Here is a 17161-nt window from a genome sequence, read left to right on the forward strand (position 1 = left end):
CCCAATTTGGGGCTCGATCCCAGGACCCTGAGATCATGACCTGAGCCAAAAGCAGACAGTTAACTAATTGAGCCACCCAGGAGCCTCCTAATAAACTCTTCTTAATCAGAGACTCTCACATGAAATGATCATGATAGCAGATAGAAATAGTAGGATCCTTTACTGACAGTTTCTGAAGCTACTGTCAAATACTGGATGGTCACATTTGTCCAGGAGAAGCCTGGTGCCTTGGAGGCCATATTCCCGTCAGAGAGTAACATTTGCCTGTCTCCTTCTGTTTCCTTCACTTGCCTGGTGCAACCAGGTGCAGAAGGAAAGTTAGTTTTTTGTTGTTTTGTTGTTGTTTTACCTACAGGGTGGAGGTTAAGATGGAAGCAATATTCTAGTTGGATGGTCAACATCATCAGCCCTGTTCCCCATAGGCTTAAGTAATTAGCAGCAGATAAAACCCAATGATGCTATCACAAAGGACTTAAAAATAGCATTTCATTAAAAAGTTAGTTCAACTTGAAAGACAATCAGCCAGTTTTTACTGAGCTTTAGAAACTTTATATTGGAGTGTAAGATACACAATATATAATTCACAAGTAAATGATGAGTTATGGTAACTGAACACACCAGTGTGAACACCAGACACAGGACACCACACTAGCAGCCAAGCCAAAGCCAGCCTTATGCACTGTCCCATCCCCAGCCTCTCTCTCCTTTTCCAAAGGAATGGCTATCCTGACTTCCACCACCACTGGTTAGCTTGGGCTGTTTTGAACTCTGTGCAATGGAAGTATATAGCATATAATTTTGTGTCTGTTTTCTTTCACAGAACTCATGTTTGAGAGTCTTCCACATTCATTCACTGGTACTGCTGTATTCTGATATGTGATTACTTCATAATGTATTCATTCTACACTGATCAACATCTGGGTTGTTTCCAGATGTTGCTTGGAACAATTTTGTATGTGTCTTAGGTTATGCATACTGGATATATATTTTATGAAATGCATATCTGAATACAATGGCTGGGTCATAGGGTGTACTATGTTCAACCTTAATGATAAAGCCAATGAGTTTTCCAAGGTGGTTATTCCGATTTCTATTCTCTGTAGCTTTGATGATATTGAGGTATGTGCCCTCTATCCCTACACTTTGAAGAGTTTTGATCAGGAAGGGATGTTGTACTTTGTCAAATGCTTTTTCAGCATCTATTGAGAGTATCATATGGTTCTTGTTCTTTCTTTTATTGATGTGTTGTATCACATTGACTGATTTGCGGATGTTGAACCAACCTTGCAGCCCTGGAATAAATCCCACTTGGTCGTGGTGAATAATCCTTTTAATGTACTGTTGAATCCTATTGGCTAGTATTTTGTTGAGTATTTTCGCATCTGTGTTCATCAAGGATATCGGTCTATAGCTCTCTTTTTTGGTGGGATCCTTGTCTGGTTTTGGGATCAAGGTGATGTTGGCCTCATAAAATGAGTTTGGAAGTTTTCCTTCCATTTCTATTTTTTGGAACAGTTTCAGGAGAATAGGAATTAGTTCTACTTTAAATGTTTGGTAGAATTCCCCCGGGAAGCCGTCTGGCCCTGGGCTTTTGTTTGTTTGGAGATTTTTAATGACTGTTTCAATCTCCTTACTGGTTATGGGTCTGTTCAGGCTTTCTATTTCTTCCTGGCTCAGTTGTGGTAGTTTATATGTTTCTAGGAATGCATCCATTTCTTCCAGATTGTCAAATTTATTGCCGTAGAGTTGCTCATAGTATGTTCTTATAATAGTTTGTATTTCTTTGGTGTTAGTTGTGATCTCTCCTCTTTCATTCATGATTTTATTTATTTGGGTCCTTTCTCTTTTCTTTTTGATAAGTCGGGCCAGGGGTTTATCAATTTTATTAATTCTTTCAAAGAACCAGCTCCTAGTTTCGTTGATTTGTTCTATTGTTTTTTTGGTTTCTATTTCATTGATTTCTGCTCTGATCTTTATGATTTCTCTTCTCCTGCTGGGCTTAGGGTTTCTTTCTTGTTCTTTCTCCAGCTCCTTTAGGTGTAGGGTTAGGTTGTGTACCCGAGACCTTTCTTGTTTCTTGAGAAAGGCTTGTACCGCTATATATTTTCCTCTCAGGACTGCCTTTGTTGTGTCCCACAGATTTTGAACCGTTGTATTTTCATTATCATTTGTTTCCATGATTTTTTTCAATTCTTCTTTAATTTCCCGGTTGACCCATTCATTCTTTAGAAGGATACTGTTTAGTCTCCATGTATTTGGGTTCTTTCCAAACTTCCTTTTGTGGTTGAGTTCTAGCTTTAGAGCATTGTGGTCTGAAAATATGCAGGGAATGATCCCAATCTTTTGATACCGGTTGAGTCCTGATTTAGGACCGAGGATGTGATCTATTCTGGAGAATGTTCCATGTGCACTAGAGAAGAATGTGTATTCTGTTGCTTTGGGATGAAATATTCTGAATATATCTGTGATGTCCATCTGGTCCAGTGTGTCGTTTAAGGCCTTTATTTCCTTGCTGATCTTTTGCTTGGATGACCTGTCCATTTCAGTGAGGGGTCTGTAGCTTTGTATGAGAGCTCCTTTTGCTCTGTTTCCTCATTGACACCGTGCATCTTCTTAATCTCCACCATTCTGGTGGATTTGAGGTAATATTTCCTGTGGTGAGTCTGCATCTGATTACTCATGAGCTTGAGAACTGTTTCTTTCTTTTATTATTATTATTTTTTTTATTATTTATTTTCTCACCATAGCACACACCTTCCCCCATGTCTGTCCCCCAGCCACCCCATCCCTCTCACCCTCCTCCCCTCCAGCAACCCTCAGTTTGTTTCCTGAGATTAAGAGTCTCTTATGGTTTGTCTCCCTCTCTGGTTTCATCTTGTTTCATTTTTCCCTCCCTTCCTCTTTGAATCTCTGTCTTGTTACTCAAATTCCTCTCAAATTCCTGTCTTGTTACTCAAATTCTCACAGATATCTGTGAGATCATATGATAATTGAGAACTGTTTCTTATGTTTATTGGCCAGTGAAATAACCTCTTTTGTAAATTGCTTGTGTAAGTCACTTGCTCATTTTTCTATGAATGTCTCTATTTTATTTATCTGAAGGGGTTCTTAATATACTCTAGACAAAAAGTACAGGATTTATCTTACAGACATCTTTCACTCTGTGACTAGCCTGTTTACCCTCTTTTTATTTTTTATTTTTTGCTTTGTTTTCACACTCTAACGGTATGTCTTTTGGTGAAGTTATTAACTGATCTTTCTTTACAATTAGTAACTTTTGCATCCTGTTGAAGAAACCTTACTCAGACCCCAGGGATTAAGATTTCCTCCTGTATTCTTGTATTATTTTCTAGAAACTTCAGTGTTTTAAGCTTTCACATTTATATCTATAACCTAGTTTCTTCTTTTTCACTCCTGATATTTAATTTTCCCTTTCCGAATGCATTGACTATGATCTTCAGTATAATGTTGACAGAAGTGGTGAAAGCAAGCGTCTTTGGCCATTCTAATCTCAGAATATTTTCAATATTCACCATTAACTATGATGTTTATAATAGGGGTTTTTTTAGACACCCTTTATCTAACTAAGAATGTTCTTTTTCTATTCTTAGTTTTGGTAGGAGTTTCTTTCATAAATACATGTAGAATTTCACTAAATGTTTTTCTGCATCTATTGAGATGATCACATATTTCCTTCTTGAGACTCTATTAATATGATTAAATACTAATAAATTGATGGATATTTGAATATTAAACCAATCTTGAAGTTCTTGTATAATGCCAATGTGATCATGAGGAATGGTCCTTTTTATGTATCATTAAATTCAATTTCCTTATATTTTATTTGCATTTTTGTATCTATGCTATTCAATAAAATTGTCTTTAAATTTTTTTTCTCATTAAATCCTTGGCAGGTGTTAGTAAAAGGTTATTCTGGTCTGGTAAAATATGCTGGGATGTATTTCTCTTGAGCTGTTTTCTCTTTAGGATTTTTTATAAAATTGATGCAATTTGTTTCTCAAATGTTAAATTCAACAGTAAAGCCACCTGTTCGTAAAGTTTTCCTTGTAGGAAGACTTTTAATTACAGATAAAATTTCTTTATTACTTATGACTATTCAGATTTTCTTTTTTTCTGTGTTTTTCTAGGAATTTGTCCATTTCACCTAAATTTTCAGGTTTATTGGCACAAATATGTTCATATGTTCTCTTTTATTTTTAATATCTACTATTTGTAGGGATAGTCCCTTTATATTTCTGATGTTGGTGACATGTGTCTTCTCTATCTTTTTTTTTTTCCTTCTCTCTTTCTTGATCAGATTTGCCATGAATTAATTTTATTCGTCTTAACAAATTCAACTTTTGGCTTAAACAATCATTTCTGTTTTTTTCTTTTCATTAATTTCTGCTTTCATCTCTATTATTCCCTTCCTTTTTTTTTCAGTTTGATACGCTATTCTTTTTATAACTTCCTAAGATGGATGCTTAGGTCACTGATGATCAGCCTTTTTTCTTTCTAGGACATATACTCAAGGCTATACATTTCATTCCTAAGCAAGGCTTTATTTATAGCCCACAAGTTTAGTATGTGGTATTTTTGTTATTCTTCAGGCCAAAAACAATTTTCAGTTTCTATTTTTATTTGTTCTTTGATTCACTAGTTATCTGGATGAACATTTCTTGGTTATCTTATTATTGGTCACTAGCTCATTGTTACTGTGAATAGCAAAAGTAGTTTGCGTCCTTTCAATCATACGACGTTTGTGGAGACTTGCTTTTGGGCCCAGCTGATGGCAACTTTGGTAAGTATGTTGTGTTTCTTATCCTGATGCATCATGATGTAATGTGTACAGCTCAGAAGCCAGCACTTCCTAGGCTGATATGTGAAGATCAGGTTGTGAACGACACTCATGCACTTTAGTAACCCGATCAAGACAGAACACCCTAGACATTTAAAAACGATGTAGTTTTGGCTAATACTTACTCGTAAATCTTGACAAGCCAGAATGTTGTCAAGCCACTTGTACAGGTAGCCATCCGGGGAAAGGCCCACGTTGTCAAACACGGGGCCACAGCACAACACTGCTGACATTGCCTGATAATGAAACAACCCCACACAGAATGAAACTTGCAGTGATCTAATAACACACAAATGACTCCCTAAATCTTAACTCCCATGTTGGTCAATGATGAGGGTCTTCTCAAGCAGTTATTGTCACAGATCTTAAAGTATTCCTTACTAGGTTCACCAAGAAGCACCAGATTCCCAATTTTGGATTTTTAAATAAGAATTAAAGGCCAAAATGTGTAACTTCATGGACATAAAATTTTATGATAACAAATCTTTATGATGAAAGAGTAAGATACTCACAGCAAAATTACCATTTCACAGTATTTAAAACTTACCTTCAGTGATTTCAAGTGAGTAAGTTCAGCTTATAAGGTAAATATAGCTTTACAAGTTTTGTTTGGCTAATATAGTAAGTTGACAAACCATGGGAAATATGGAAATACATAATTGTGATTCTTAATATCAGAAAAAAATTAAGAACATAAACTTTAGTTACTTGGAAAAGGAGAGGAAGCAAGGGAATGCAGGAGAAGGGGTGATCTTGATTCACTGTGTGATTAGCAGGTTGCCATGGCTATGAGGGTCCGGGTTTAAATCAGCTCCACTGAGGCAAGAACAAACTGACAAGGCAGCTGCTTCCAGGGTCAATAAGAAAAACCATGTGGTTCTCATGCACTAGATAAAGGTAAGAGCTGGGAACAGTTTTGTGTCTTGAAACTGAGAACCCAGTTGGATTATTTACATATTTATACACAGCCATCCACTTATGTTGGTGTGTGTATATTTTGGAATTTTAAAAATTCAGCTTATGTACTTAAAGGTGTGTGTGTTTGTTGCCTTTGCACGTACATTTTAACATATCATATTGTTATTTTAACCTTATTTAGGGCATGGTTGTCAGTTTAAGGAGAGAGACTACTGGTCTGACAAAAGTCATTGCCTGAGACAAAGGTGCCCTACCTTTAAAGCACAATACTGGTATCTTGTAATCTGATGATTTCTATCACTGTAGCGATCCAGAGGGGTGAACATAATGCTGAACGGTCCTGCCCACTGGCTAAATAAGATGAAAAGATGATGCCTCAGGCTTTGCTGGGGAAACAGAAATCTTCGGTGGTGAACTAGAGAGAAAAACAGAGTTTAGAGTCTCCTAGACTGAAAAGTATAGTGAATACAGTTTATGTCCTTATTCTACATGATGCTCACATTTTGAGGAAAGGAGTAATTTTATTTCATAACTCAAGTTTTCTTTAGGTAATGAAATGAGCATTTTAAAAAGGCAAGCCTAATCTTCTAAGTGTAGTGTCCTCTCATGCTGCAGTCGGCGGCACCTTGTCCAGAGTGGGAAGCAGAGATAAAAAGTAGACTCACGGACACTGCTTTCTAATCAACGTCTAGGAAAACTAGAACACTCCCACTCGGCTGCTGCTCACATAGCAAACATTCTCTCCACCCATCTGTAGAAATACTGGGAAATATAATGTATGGCCCTCCATTTGAAACAAACACACTCTCACTGACGAAGTCCTCTCAAATCTGAACTCTGGGTCATCCAAGAGGAGGAGGGTTGGTAAGAAGAAGGTTTTGCCACATCAAAATAATGAAAAAGTAGAACCAGTTGAACTGTGGCCTTTTGTAATTATGTCAACACTTTTAATTACAGTTAATTAATTTTGACACCACACTGGCCAGCTATTTTTATTCTCTGTGCTTTTGTTAGATGAAAAGGTCTCATACCCATTTTCTCTGTGGGGAAAAAAGACAAAACCTCTCAATAATATAATAATATAATTTACTAAGCTGTAGAGAATTCTATGGAATGTGTTGCTTGGAGGGTCAAGAGGAGGAATACTGTGGAGTTGGATCTCATGTTCACAGGGGAGCACGATGAAAAGGAAGAAATGAAGTTTATGTGAAATTCTCTCTGAATTACTTCCCCTGGAAATCACATAGATTCATTTTCAGATGGGAACCCAAAGAATAGAAATAATGGGATAAGCACAAAGCCAAATTTAACTCCTCTTGTTCCCTTTCTGACTCTGTGCTGAATGACCGCAATCTGTTCACATGGGTATTCCCAAGTAGCCTGAAACAAACGAAGGACCCTTTCCCAGACCTGCACACAGGCCAGGAGGATGAAAGAGGAAAGCACAGCCGTGAGGAACACAACAGGTTTTTCAAGCAAGGACGGGACTTCGCAGTGAGGCATCACTGTACCTGGAACACACTGAATCAAGTTGGCGACCATGGCACTAAAATGTGCCCGGATATCTTTAAGAATTTCTACTTCTTTGTCATTTTCAGCTTCTAGGAGCATGCGGGTCAGGTCCACATATTCTAAGAACAAAGCCCCGAGGGCTAAAGTATCCCGTTCTAAGGCTCCATTTGTGCTGGGAAAAAAAAAAAAAAAAGATTAAGCTTTCAGATGATTAGTCTTTATGTCAGAGTAGTACATGCTTCATGGAAAATAAGATTCACTGCCAGGGGTCGCACGCTAAATTTGCTCTTGACCCACAGGCAGTGTAAATAAATGTGGGGAAAAAAACCAGCAACAGGTTTTGGACTTCTCTGAGTGAAAGTTAAAGGTAACATATTTTAAAAAGGAAGGAAGGAAGGAAGGAAAAAAGGAAGAAAGAAAGAACGAAAGACAGACAAGACAGATACGAAGAAAGAGAGACAAAAAGGCCAGTTTAGTGAGGAGAGATGAACTCATTCGACTTTCCCCCTACCTGTCACTTATGACACCCGCATCAGCCAGAAGCTCAAATATTCGAAGTAGTTGCAGCCTTAATAAGTCCCGCCGTTCTCGGCGCTTTTTGTTCTGTGTAAAAAGAGGGAATTCTGTTTCGGCACGTAGGCAAAACAATATTAACTTTGCTTTGGGGAACTGTATTAAAGGAAAGATTCACTTAGCTATTTTCAATTTCCTAAACATAAAAGATGAGGGTGTTTTTCTTTCTTCCAAATCCTTAGAGAAAATGCTTGCTATTATGGGTTATAAAAGAAACAGATCCTAAGTGGGTCAATAAATATTTACAAGGTGGCAACGTTCGGAACTAACCAGCTTCATTTCCTAGTTGCTCCCAGCAGCTACTGAAAGACAGAGTCACTGAAGCAGCAGAAAGAGTGGACACGAAGGATACCACCAGTTCTTGTCATGCAAGTCACAGGGCTAAAATTCTGCTACTTCTTAGATCTTATCTACTATATGGGAAGCTTCTTTTTCTGTCTTAGTCTCTTCCCCCCACCCCCGCTACATTATAAATTTGTCCTTTTCAGAGTACACTTCAGGAAAAATAAAGTTGACAAAAATGCTTCTTATGCTAGATGAACAAATAATATTCTTGACCATCCAACTCCTTGCAAAAGATAAGTAAATAGCTAAAACCCCAAATTCAATCAACTCAAACCTCCTGCAAAAGAATGAAATATTTTTACAAACATAGGACTGTGCTGTTTTGCCTTCATGAGTTTAGAGCAAAAATCTTTTAAAATAGGAACCATATTATACTAAATACTCAAATACTGAGCAATAATAAAAATAACAAAAGTTAAAATATTAAGATTCACTGTTAATATGTGTATTTTGGGGGGGTGGGGGAATGATTAAGTATCATCTAAATTTATACTATACCATTGTTCAATAAACTGAGGTTAAAGTATTTACATTAAAAATCTTACCTCTGGTCTTCGTTCCAGAGCTTCTTTCATTAATGGATGAAGTTCTTCCACTAATTCTCTATGGAGGAAAAAGGTCAGCATTTGAAATTCATTATTATTGACGCCACGTTTGTCACCAAATACATCCATTGATCCTAAGTCATGTGCTTTTCTCACTTTGGCTCTGACCTCACATTCCCCCTGGACTTTCTGTTTCTCAGTCACATGGTAAACTGGAACCAGGTATTGGCTTGTGCTTTGCATTACTGGTTTTCATCCCAGTGTTACATTTATAATTTTGGCTCAATACATATTTGTTGACTTGATTTTGATTTCCTGTTCTGGAGACCTCTATGGCAAGATGCCCTCTATAAACAGTTAAACAGTATTTTGTAAGTGATTATTAAAATCAGAACACTTCACTACAGGCACTGGGGATGAAGATAAGCCAAATTGAGTCCCTCACAGAAGACATGTTCAGTCTCACAGGAGCAAAAGAGAGGGGAGCAGCTGCCGGGCATCACTTTTGGAACCTGTGCTCAGGGGACTGACTGACTGACTGACAGTTGATTTTAAAATGAAGTCTTTTTGGAGGTTCAAAGATAAAACCCTTATTTGAGCTACATGATACAGGCAAATTGTGGCAAGTATTACAATAAGGAGGTTTTCATCAAAACCTTTTCTCTGGTAAAGTAAAAGTAAAAGTTTGATCATCTATCTATCTTTCACCTGTTCCCATTATCTCTAGTTCTCAGCTTTCTATCCACTAATCTAAATATTTCTCTTCTTTGGGAAATAATTTATGAACTTCTATGTCAAGACGACAAAATTATGAGCTCTAGTTTCTGCCAGAAATTCTGTCTACAACCTACTCTATGCCTGAGCACCCTGCAATATTCCGGCTGGATGTTTTGTGCTATAAGACGTCATCCTCCAGCAAAATCTGAAGTTAGGAAGGTAAACTTTATGGCATTCTATGCTGAGAGACAAAACCTGCATTCCATTTCAGATTTCTCTAACACAGATGCTAGAAGTTCTTTATCGAAGAAATGGAAATAATATTAATGATCTCCTCTAATAGCAGCCATTCACTGAATATTTACTATGTACATTTTTATATTTAATCCTCTCAGTGCATCCATAAGATAGATTCTATAATGATAACAATTTTTCTTTTTTTTTTTATTGGATACACTTCATTTTAATTTATTATAACAATTTTACAGGTGAGGGAACCGAGGCCCAGAGACATTATGCTTTCCAGACTCACACGGCTAGCTAACAAATTATATAATCTTATCCACCCCTAAGAATATGGAGGGGGTAAGATATATAAGAGCACACGTCCTTGGGAAAGGTTAGGTTCTTAGGCTCTTTGGGAAAGAATGTTAGGTAATTCCAGGAATTGTTTTTCTTATTTTCCTGTAGTATTTCTACATGATTCTTTGTCTTAACTATTTAACTAGTAAGGAGTAAATTACTGGTTCACTGGTACTCAAGTATCAGAACCCACAATTACTTTTTTTGAGAATAAAATCTGACTGTATATGTGAATAATGTAATGGATATTTTTTTTTCCAGTGGTATCTAAAAGGCCTCATTAATCTTTCTTTTTCAAATACAGTTTCTCGCAGATGCCTGGAGCTTTCCCTTCTCTATCTATGTAAAAAAAAAAAAAAAAGGTCAGAATTTTAATTGAATTGCTTATAGGCGTTCACTGCTTAGCTGAAGTCACCAGAGGCAGCTCGAACTAGCACTTTATGACGGCTCTTTCAAAGGGCTTTGACACTGCCTCAGATGGAATGGTTATTTGATTAAAGGTGTGAAATGAGTTAGGGATCCAGAAAGTGAGACGTGATGGTTCTATTAAGGCAGTTAAAGCACCTTCCAAAGAGATGGGCCAGTGTAACAGAATACTCCTGGAAGAGTTCTATTGGTGCTTAACCTGTGAGCCTGTTGCATGAATGGCCGATGAGCAGACCTCATTGTTCTGATGGCAAAGCCCCTGAACGGTCTGGCTCATCGGCGATGGACACTGAATTCTCTTCATTTATATTCTCTAAAAGAAGCTTGCACACGAGATAAAATCTGAGACGTCAAATCAAAGCCGCAAGGACCACAGGGAAAAGCGAAGGCAGTCACGAGGAACGCTTGCTCCATGCACGTCAAGCAACGCGGACACAAAGGAAATGGCGCAAAGCCTATAAATGCCCAGGCACATGCCGACACACAAACTCAAACTCAAGTTAAAGACAGGACCCACGAGAGCAGCGGCAGGAATGAATTCAGAACTCATTGAGACTACCGTACCTGAAAACAAGGGAATTTGTTCTTCCAAATCCTAAAACTAAGGACTCTGTGATCTCAATGCCCTCTAGTCTCATCAAAGGCACCAACTGCTTTAACAGAACTCCCACCGATGGGGTGCCTATGGCCTGAAACAAGTTGATTAAGAGTGAAAAAGAGGTAACATGATAACTGATGCTTCCTTTAATCAAATGATGATTCCATTATAACAGTTTCAAAGTACGAAACCACAGCCCAAAACACTGCCATCATTTCAGAAAAACAAAACAAAACAAAACACATAGACAGGCATCAATTTCTAAACAGCACAATGAATGCATTTTTCTCCTGGGACACAAATTCTAAAGAATATTTTTATTGTAACAGAATTTTTTTTAACCAATTAAGTCTCCAAAACCATTCTTAGCAAGGTCATTTAATCAAGGCATAGTTTAAGTGCAAGTGCTTGGGGGTTGTGAGGGAAATGTGATTTGGAGGGCAAAAGCCAAGTGCCTCAGGGCACTTATAAATATAAGTCACTCTGTGGTCTTAAGCAAGTTTCTCAACTTCATCTTCAGTTCTCTTGTCAGAGAGGAATAATAAATTATGCACAACAAGGCTCAATGGAATTTAGAAATGTGTAGGATGCAAATCTGATCCCACAGACTCCAGATGGCAGGCACAGTGTAATACGCACTGTGAACTCTAGACAAACAAGCTAAAAAAAAACCTTACAGAATAATTCTTCTGAAGCATGTCACGTCACCTTGTTATCGTAGCTCACTGTACCATCAGGTGTGGTCGCCATGATTTCCGGAGTGGACGCTCTTAAGTGTCCCGGGCTCATTATACTGGGTTTTGCAACTCCAAAACAAAGAATAAGGTAATTTCTCCACAAGGTGACATAATTGTCTCCGCTGCTGGCAGTGCTGGTTTTCTTGGCATTAATTGGGCTACTAGAAATACGGATTTGAAAACAAGAGTGAAAGTAAGTTCTGGACTTTAAACATCACTGGTTAAATAAAGATCCTAGGAAGCACTCAAATAGAGTTGAACAACTGTCTGCCAAGGGTAGTCTATGCTGTTACAAACTGTCTGGACAGGGGATGTCTCTGCTGAATGGGAAGTTGAATCAAAGTCGAAGACTGCTTTCACCGTTAAGGGACTGACATTCTATACTCAGACAATCATAGGGATTATTAAGGAAAACGAAAAAAAAAACTAGGTTTAGATAAGACCTTTTGACCTGTTTTTACTCCACGATCAGGATTCTGTATTAGGAAGTACAGAAACTAGAGAGGATTATAATATGCAAATCAGTTAGGTAAAAGGAAAACGTAAGAGGGTGAATGATCAACAACACAAAGGAAGACATATAGTTTCCTTACTTTGGGTCTACCAGGGGCATGATGGACTGCAGCCGAGTGAAGGCATATGGCCAGGCGTAGCTGAGGGCTGTGGGGCAGTGTTTGGGCAGGTTCTCCTGCCGCAGGAAACTGAAGAGGCAGAGGACCCAGGGGTCTTTGACAGACTGAGCAAATATCCAGACATGGGAAGGGCTCTTCACGTCATAATGGCTATTGACCAGGACTGCGTTCCACTCCACCAACCACTGCAGATCCACGCTGTGGGTCAGCGGTAAGGTTGCCTGCAGGTGCGAGAAGAGGGCCATGAATCAAAGCTCCACGGTAAATGACTGGTCCCCATCAGGGCTCCACCTTTGAGCCCCTTTGTCCACACTGCTTTCCTGACCACCTCTGCAAAGGGCCAAGCTTTGAATCTAAACACCCCTCCCACACCTACAACATTGGATGTTGCTCTGTACTAGCCACTGCTGTGTCTTATGCTGGAATACAAGCCGCTGAAGGGCAGAGTTTAGAGACTTGGGTCCTGTTTCAGTTTTAATGCCACACAGCACGTGCATTGGGACACTGAAGATGCTCATTAAATAGTTGTTGAGAAATAAATGGCTTTAGTAAAATTAAACTCGACCCTGGGATTGCCGCTTAAAATTCCAAAAAGCTATTAATTTCTGAAATTCATCAATGTGTTTTTATCCCTGTAATTAGTATCCTGGGCTATTAAATGCTATAATCTTGTTTTCTGTTTCTTGGACTAAACTACCTTCCCTTTGACTTGAGGAGATGGCAAAACGTAATCCCTTTCATGAAGGGCATATCACGGATGATTTTTGAGGTAAGAAGCCTACTTATTCTTGTCCTGTGATATCAAGCCAAAACAACACTACATTCTAAAACTTTTTTGATCTATATTTCATATAAGTTTGTATGTGTCATTCTCTTTGAAGCCTAGAAAATCAAAGTTTCGGGAAGACCAGGTTTCAAATAATCCAGCTGTGGTGCCAGGAGAGACAATTCCCTTTATGACTATCTGGCAATTAAAATGATCCATATTATCTCTTGGGTCTACAGGTTCCCATGGTTATGGGTGTGTCACGAGTGATCTCAACAGTTCATTGGCTGTAAGGGGGCCAGAGACGAGATTTCCAACACAGGCTTGTGATCCGGGAAGTGTATCGACCATCCCAGAGTCTCTGTCTGGGAGATATTAATTTATGACTTGGGAATTATTTATGCTAATCTCACCTAATCTTCAGGTGAGTCACATGAGATAAGGAATGTAGAAACACCTGGCACAGAGCAGGCACATTCCTCTTCTCCCTTTTCCGTGTATCTTCTTAAGTGTAGTATTGCTGACCTAGGAAACCCAGGCCCACAATTTTGATTCTGATAAACAGAACAAAAATCACGTGACTATCATCTACAGCCCAATAAGAGATGGATATGAGATAATTAAACTGGACTCTTCCATTCCATGTTAAACCAAATTAAATTTCTTAAAGCTGTAGGGCTATGGAATATCACTTTGAAAGTCTGTCCTGCCTGGCTTAATAGTTTGAGTAATGATCATTATCACTACAACTGTAAGCAATGGCAGGGCCACTAACGGTAGTGATCTGTGCTCAGTCTCAGTGAGAGAGAGAGACCACGGAAAGGCTTTGTATTCATTTCTATGTGTCAGATATGTCTCTATTCATTTATAGTTATTTGAAAGGAAGAGACAAGGGCTTCAGCCATGTGGATGCGGTGAACGGTCCCCGATGTGCAGGGTCTCTTTCCAGCAACTGAGCTGAAATTAATCCAGATCCCTCTTCTACGCTAGACTGATTTTTAAAAAAATCAGATAACTAATATCAGTATCAATTTTCCTTCTATTTGTTCTGCAAATTGAAAGCTGCCAATATGCTCTTTAAAAAGGGAAGAATGTATTTGAATGGCAGATAAAGGTGTACTAGATTCGGAGCCTAACTAAGGTCAAATCCAGGCCCTAACACTTCCCCGTGGGACCACGGCTCCGCCCCTTAATATTTTTGAGTTTCAATACCTAGGAGGGTCGAAAAAGGTAATAAATATGAAAGGACACCATAAACTGTAAAGCACCCCATATAAGTTACATGGTGGTGATAAGCACGATAAATAATTAGTTTTCTTAAGGAATCTTGAGCAATTCTTTCTGAAACTGTAGTTTGCAAATTATCTATATCCCTAAGGTTCAAATTTTGTTTGAACTTTATCTGAATGTTTCCTGAGCCAGTATCTGAAAACCTTGTCTTGTTTTTACAAGTACTGTTGTGTCAGTTTATTATCTGACATGAAACCCCAGAGTTCTTCTACATCATTTTTCTTTGTCTCCCTTTTTCAGACAGGTCTGGAGCTTACACTTGAGAACAATTAGGGATCAGGATCAAATGTGTACTTACCGAATCTGAAACAGCTACGTGAATGAAACTTTCGAGAATGGACGAACTTAGCTGATCCATGACATCAATCATAGGCCTGTCATCATCCTGTACAAAGGGTGGGCAATTACTCTCCATGGGAAAAAAAAAATCCTTCCCACCCACCCCACTGCCTTTGTTTGGTACATGAAGCCGAACAGCTTGCAAGATAGTGATAAGGGTTTTCTCACAGAAAATTGAGTGCCAACATGATGAAAGGTAGTAGATAAAACTCCCTGTGATTATGAATTTAGTCTTTCAAGTTTCAGTGGAAGATGTTTAGAGCTCCAACTTCACCTTGTACTGAAAAGACATGGACTTGAACTTCCAAATGCTGCACACATAGACAAGGATCCAAACACCTGTGCCATATGTCATCCAGCAGAGTGTTCACGTTGTCGTGAAAATTAAGGGATGGAAACCCCACAAGAATATGCCTTGTGGGACCATGAAAATGCTACGTGCTTAAGTTACTCATCTGCTAAAGTAAGTGATAAATTGTTGACCGTGACTGAATTTTAGTTCCAAAGAAAGTGCACTGGAGACTGACCACACTGACCACATACTCTGTGGTATCTTCGTTGTGTACAGCTACTTGGCAAAAGAAGCAGACTACAGAGTACAGGAGAGAGTATCTTATAGAAAATTCTTCTTCACAAATAGTGTGTGTGTGTGTGTGTGTGTGTGTGTATCCACATATGGATATGTATATGTCTGCCATCTTTTATTAAAAAGAAGCTCAGAATTATAAAATTATTTACTTCAGAAACCTTACAGGAAAGCCCTGAAAACCATTATTTGTGTATGAATGAAAATGGTTTCCAAAAAATTACGGCTGGGGGAAAAAACACCCACACAAGCTCATAGATACAGAGAACAGATTGATGGTTGTGGGGTGGGTGAAATATGTGAAAGGAGTCAAAAGGTACAAACTTCCAGCTACAAAATAAATAAGTCATGGGGATATAATGTACAACATGGTGACTAGAGGTGATAATACCATATTGCATATGTGAAAGGTGCTAAGAGAGATCTTAAAAGTTCTCATCACATGAAAACAATTCTGTAACTTTGTATCGTGACAAGTGAGATACTACCTCGCACAAGTCAGAATGGCTAAAATTAACCAGTCAGGAAATGACAGGTGTTGGCAAGGATGTGGGGAAAAGGGAACCCTCCTACACTGTTGGTGGGAATGCAAGCTGGTGCAACCACTCTGGAAAACAGCATGGCAACTCCTCAAAAAGTTGAAAATAGAGCTACCCTCTGACCCAACAATTGCACTACTGGGTATTTTCCCTAAAGATACAAATGTAGTGATCAGAAGAGGCACATACACCCAAATCTTTATGGGAGCAAAGTCCACAATAGCCAAACTATGGAAAGAACCTAGATGTCCATCAACAGATGAATTAAAAGAGAAGATGTGGTCCATATAGATAATGGAATACTATGTGGCCATCAAAAAACCTGAAATCTTGCCATTTGCAACAACATGGATGGAACTAGAGGGTATTATCCTGAGGGAAATAAGTCAATCAGAGAAAGACAATTATCATATGATCTCTCTGATATGAGGAATTTGAGAGGCAGGGCAGGGGGTCATGGGGGAAATGGGGGGAAAAATGAAACAAGATGGGACCAGGGAGGGAGACAAACCATAAGAGACTCTTAATCTCAGGAAATAAAATAAACTGAGGGTTGCTGGAGGCTGGGTTATGGACATTGGGGAGAGTGTGTGCTAAGGTGAGTGCTGTGAATTTTGTAAACTGATGATTCATAGACCTGTAACCCTGAATCAAATAATACATTATAGGTTAACTTAAAAAAACAACAACTCTGCAGGGTGACAGATGTTATTAGACTTATAGTGGGGATAATCTCACAGTGTAAACAAAACAGGTTCATTATGTTGTACAGCTGAAACTAATATAATCTTGTAGGTCAGTGACACCCCAATAAAAAAATTATGTGAAAAAAAAGTTGTGGCTGATAGAAGAGAGCAACATATGAGAAATGTTCTTAACACAGTCTTTGCATAGAAATTAAGATCATGGGTTTTATACTTGAAACTCATGTAACAATTATGGTCAAGTACACTTTAAAAAGAACATGGGGCTCTAGAGGCATATATTTCTGACTTTCAATTCTGGCTGTGCCAGGTCCTCCCTGCTGATTTTTGGTGAAGGCATTTAATCTCCCTAAACTTCAGCCTCAGTATCTGTACACTGGGGAAAATAATACTAATTTTTGTGCTATTGGGAAGGTTAAGTGAGATACCATGTCTAGTGCACAGCACAGTGGTGGACATGGCCATGGTAATGACGATTATTCCTATCAGACTTA

The 17161-nt window shown here is 38.5% G+C and overlaps 1 protein-coding gene across 7 annotated transcripts in view; it reads right to left on the reverse strand.

The window, feature by feature from the left end:
• FRY (FRY microtubule binding protein) overlaps nt 1-17161 on the reverse strand; it is a 437325-nt gene that overhangs the window by 101668 nt on the left and 318496 nt on the right. For all 7 annotated transcript variants that reach the window (XM_059144289.1, XM_059144291.1, XM_059144290.1 and 4 more), the window contains 9 exons: nt 14798-14884; nt 12405-12664; nt 11783-11972; nt 11041-11165; nt 8752-8809; nt 7800-7891; nt 7288-7460; nt 6031-6191; nt 4984-5094 (listed from right to left, as the gene is read on the reverse strand). In XM_059144289.1, the coding sequence (XP_059000272.1) occupies nt 4984-5094; nt 6031-6191; nt 7288-7460; nt 7800-7891; nt 8752-8809; nt 11041-11165; nt 11783-11972; nt 12405-12664; nt 14798-14884 (1257 nt within the window). The remainder of the gene's footprint in view (nt 1-4983; nt 5095-6030; nt 6192-7287; nt 7461-7799; nt 7892-8751; nt 8810-11040; nt 11166-11782; nt 11973-12404; nt 12665-14797; nt 14885-17161) is intronic.

This window comes from Mustela lutreola, chromosome 13 (genome assembly GCF_030435805.1).
Source record: "Mustela lutreola isolate mMusLut2 chromosome 13, mMusLut2.pri, whole genome shotgun sequence".
Lineage (NCBI taxonomy): Eukaryota > Metazoa > Chordata > Mammalia > Carnivora > Mustelidae > Mustela > Mustela lutreola.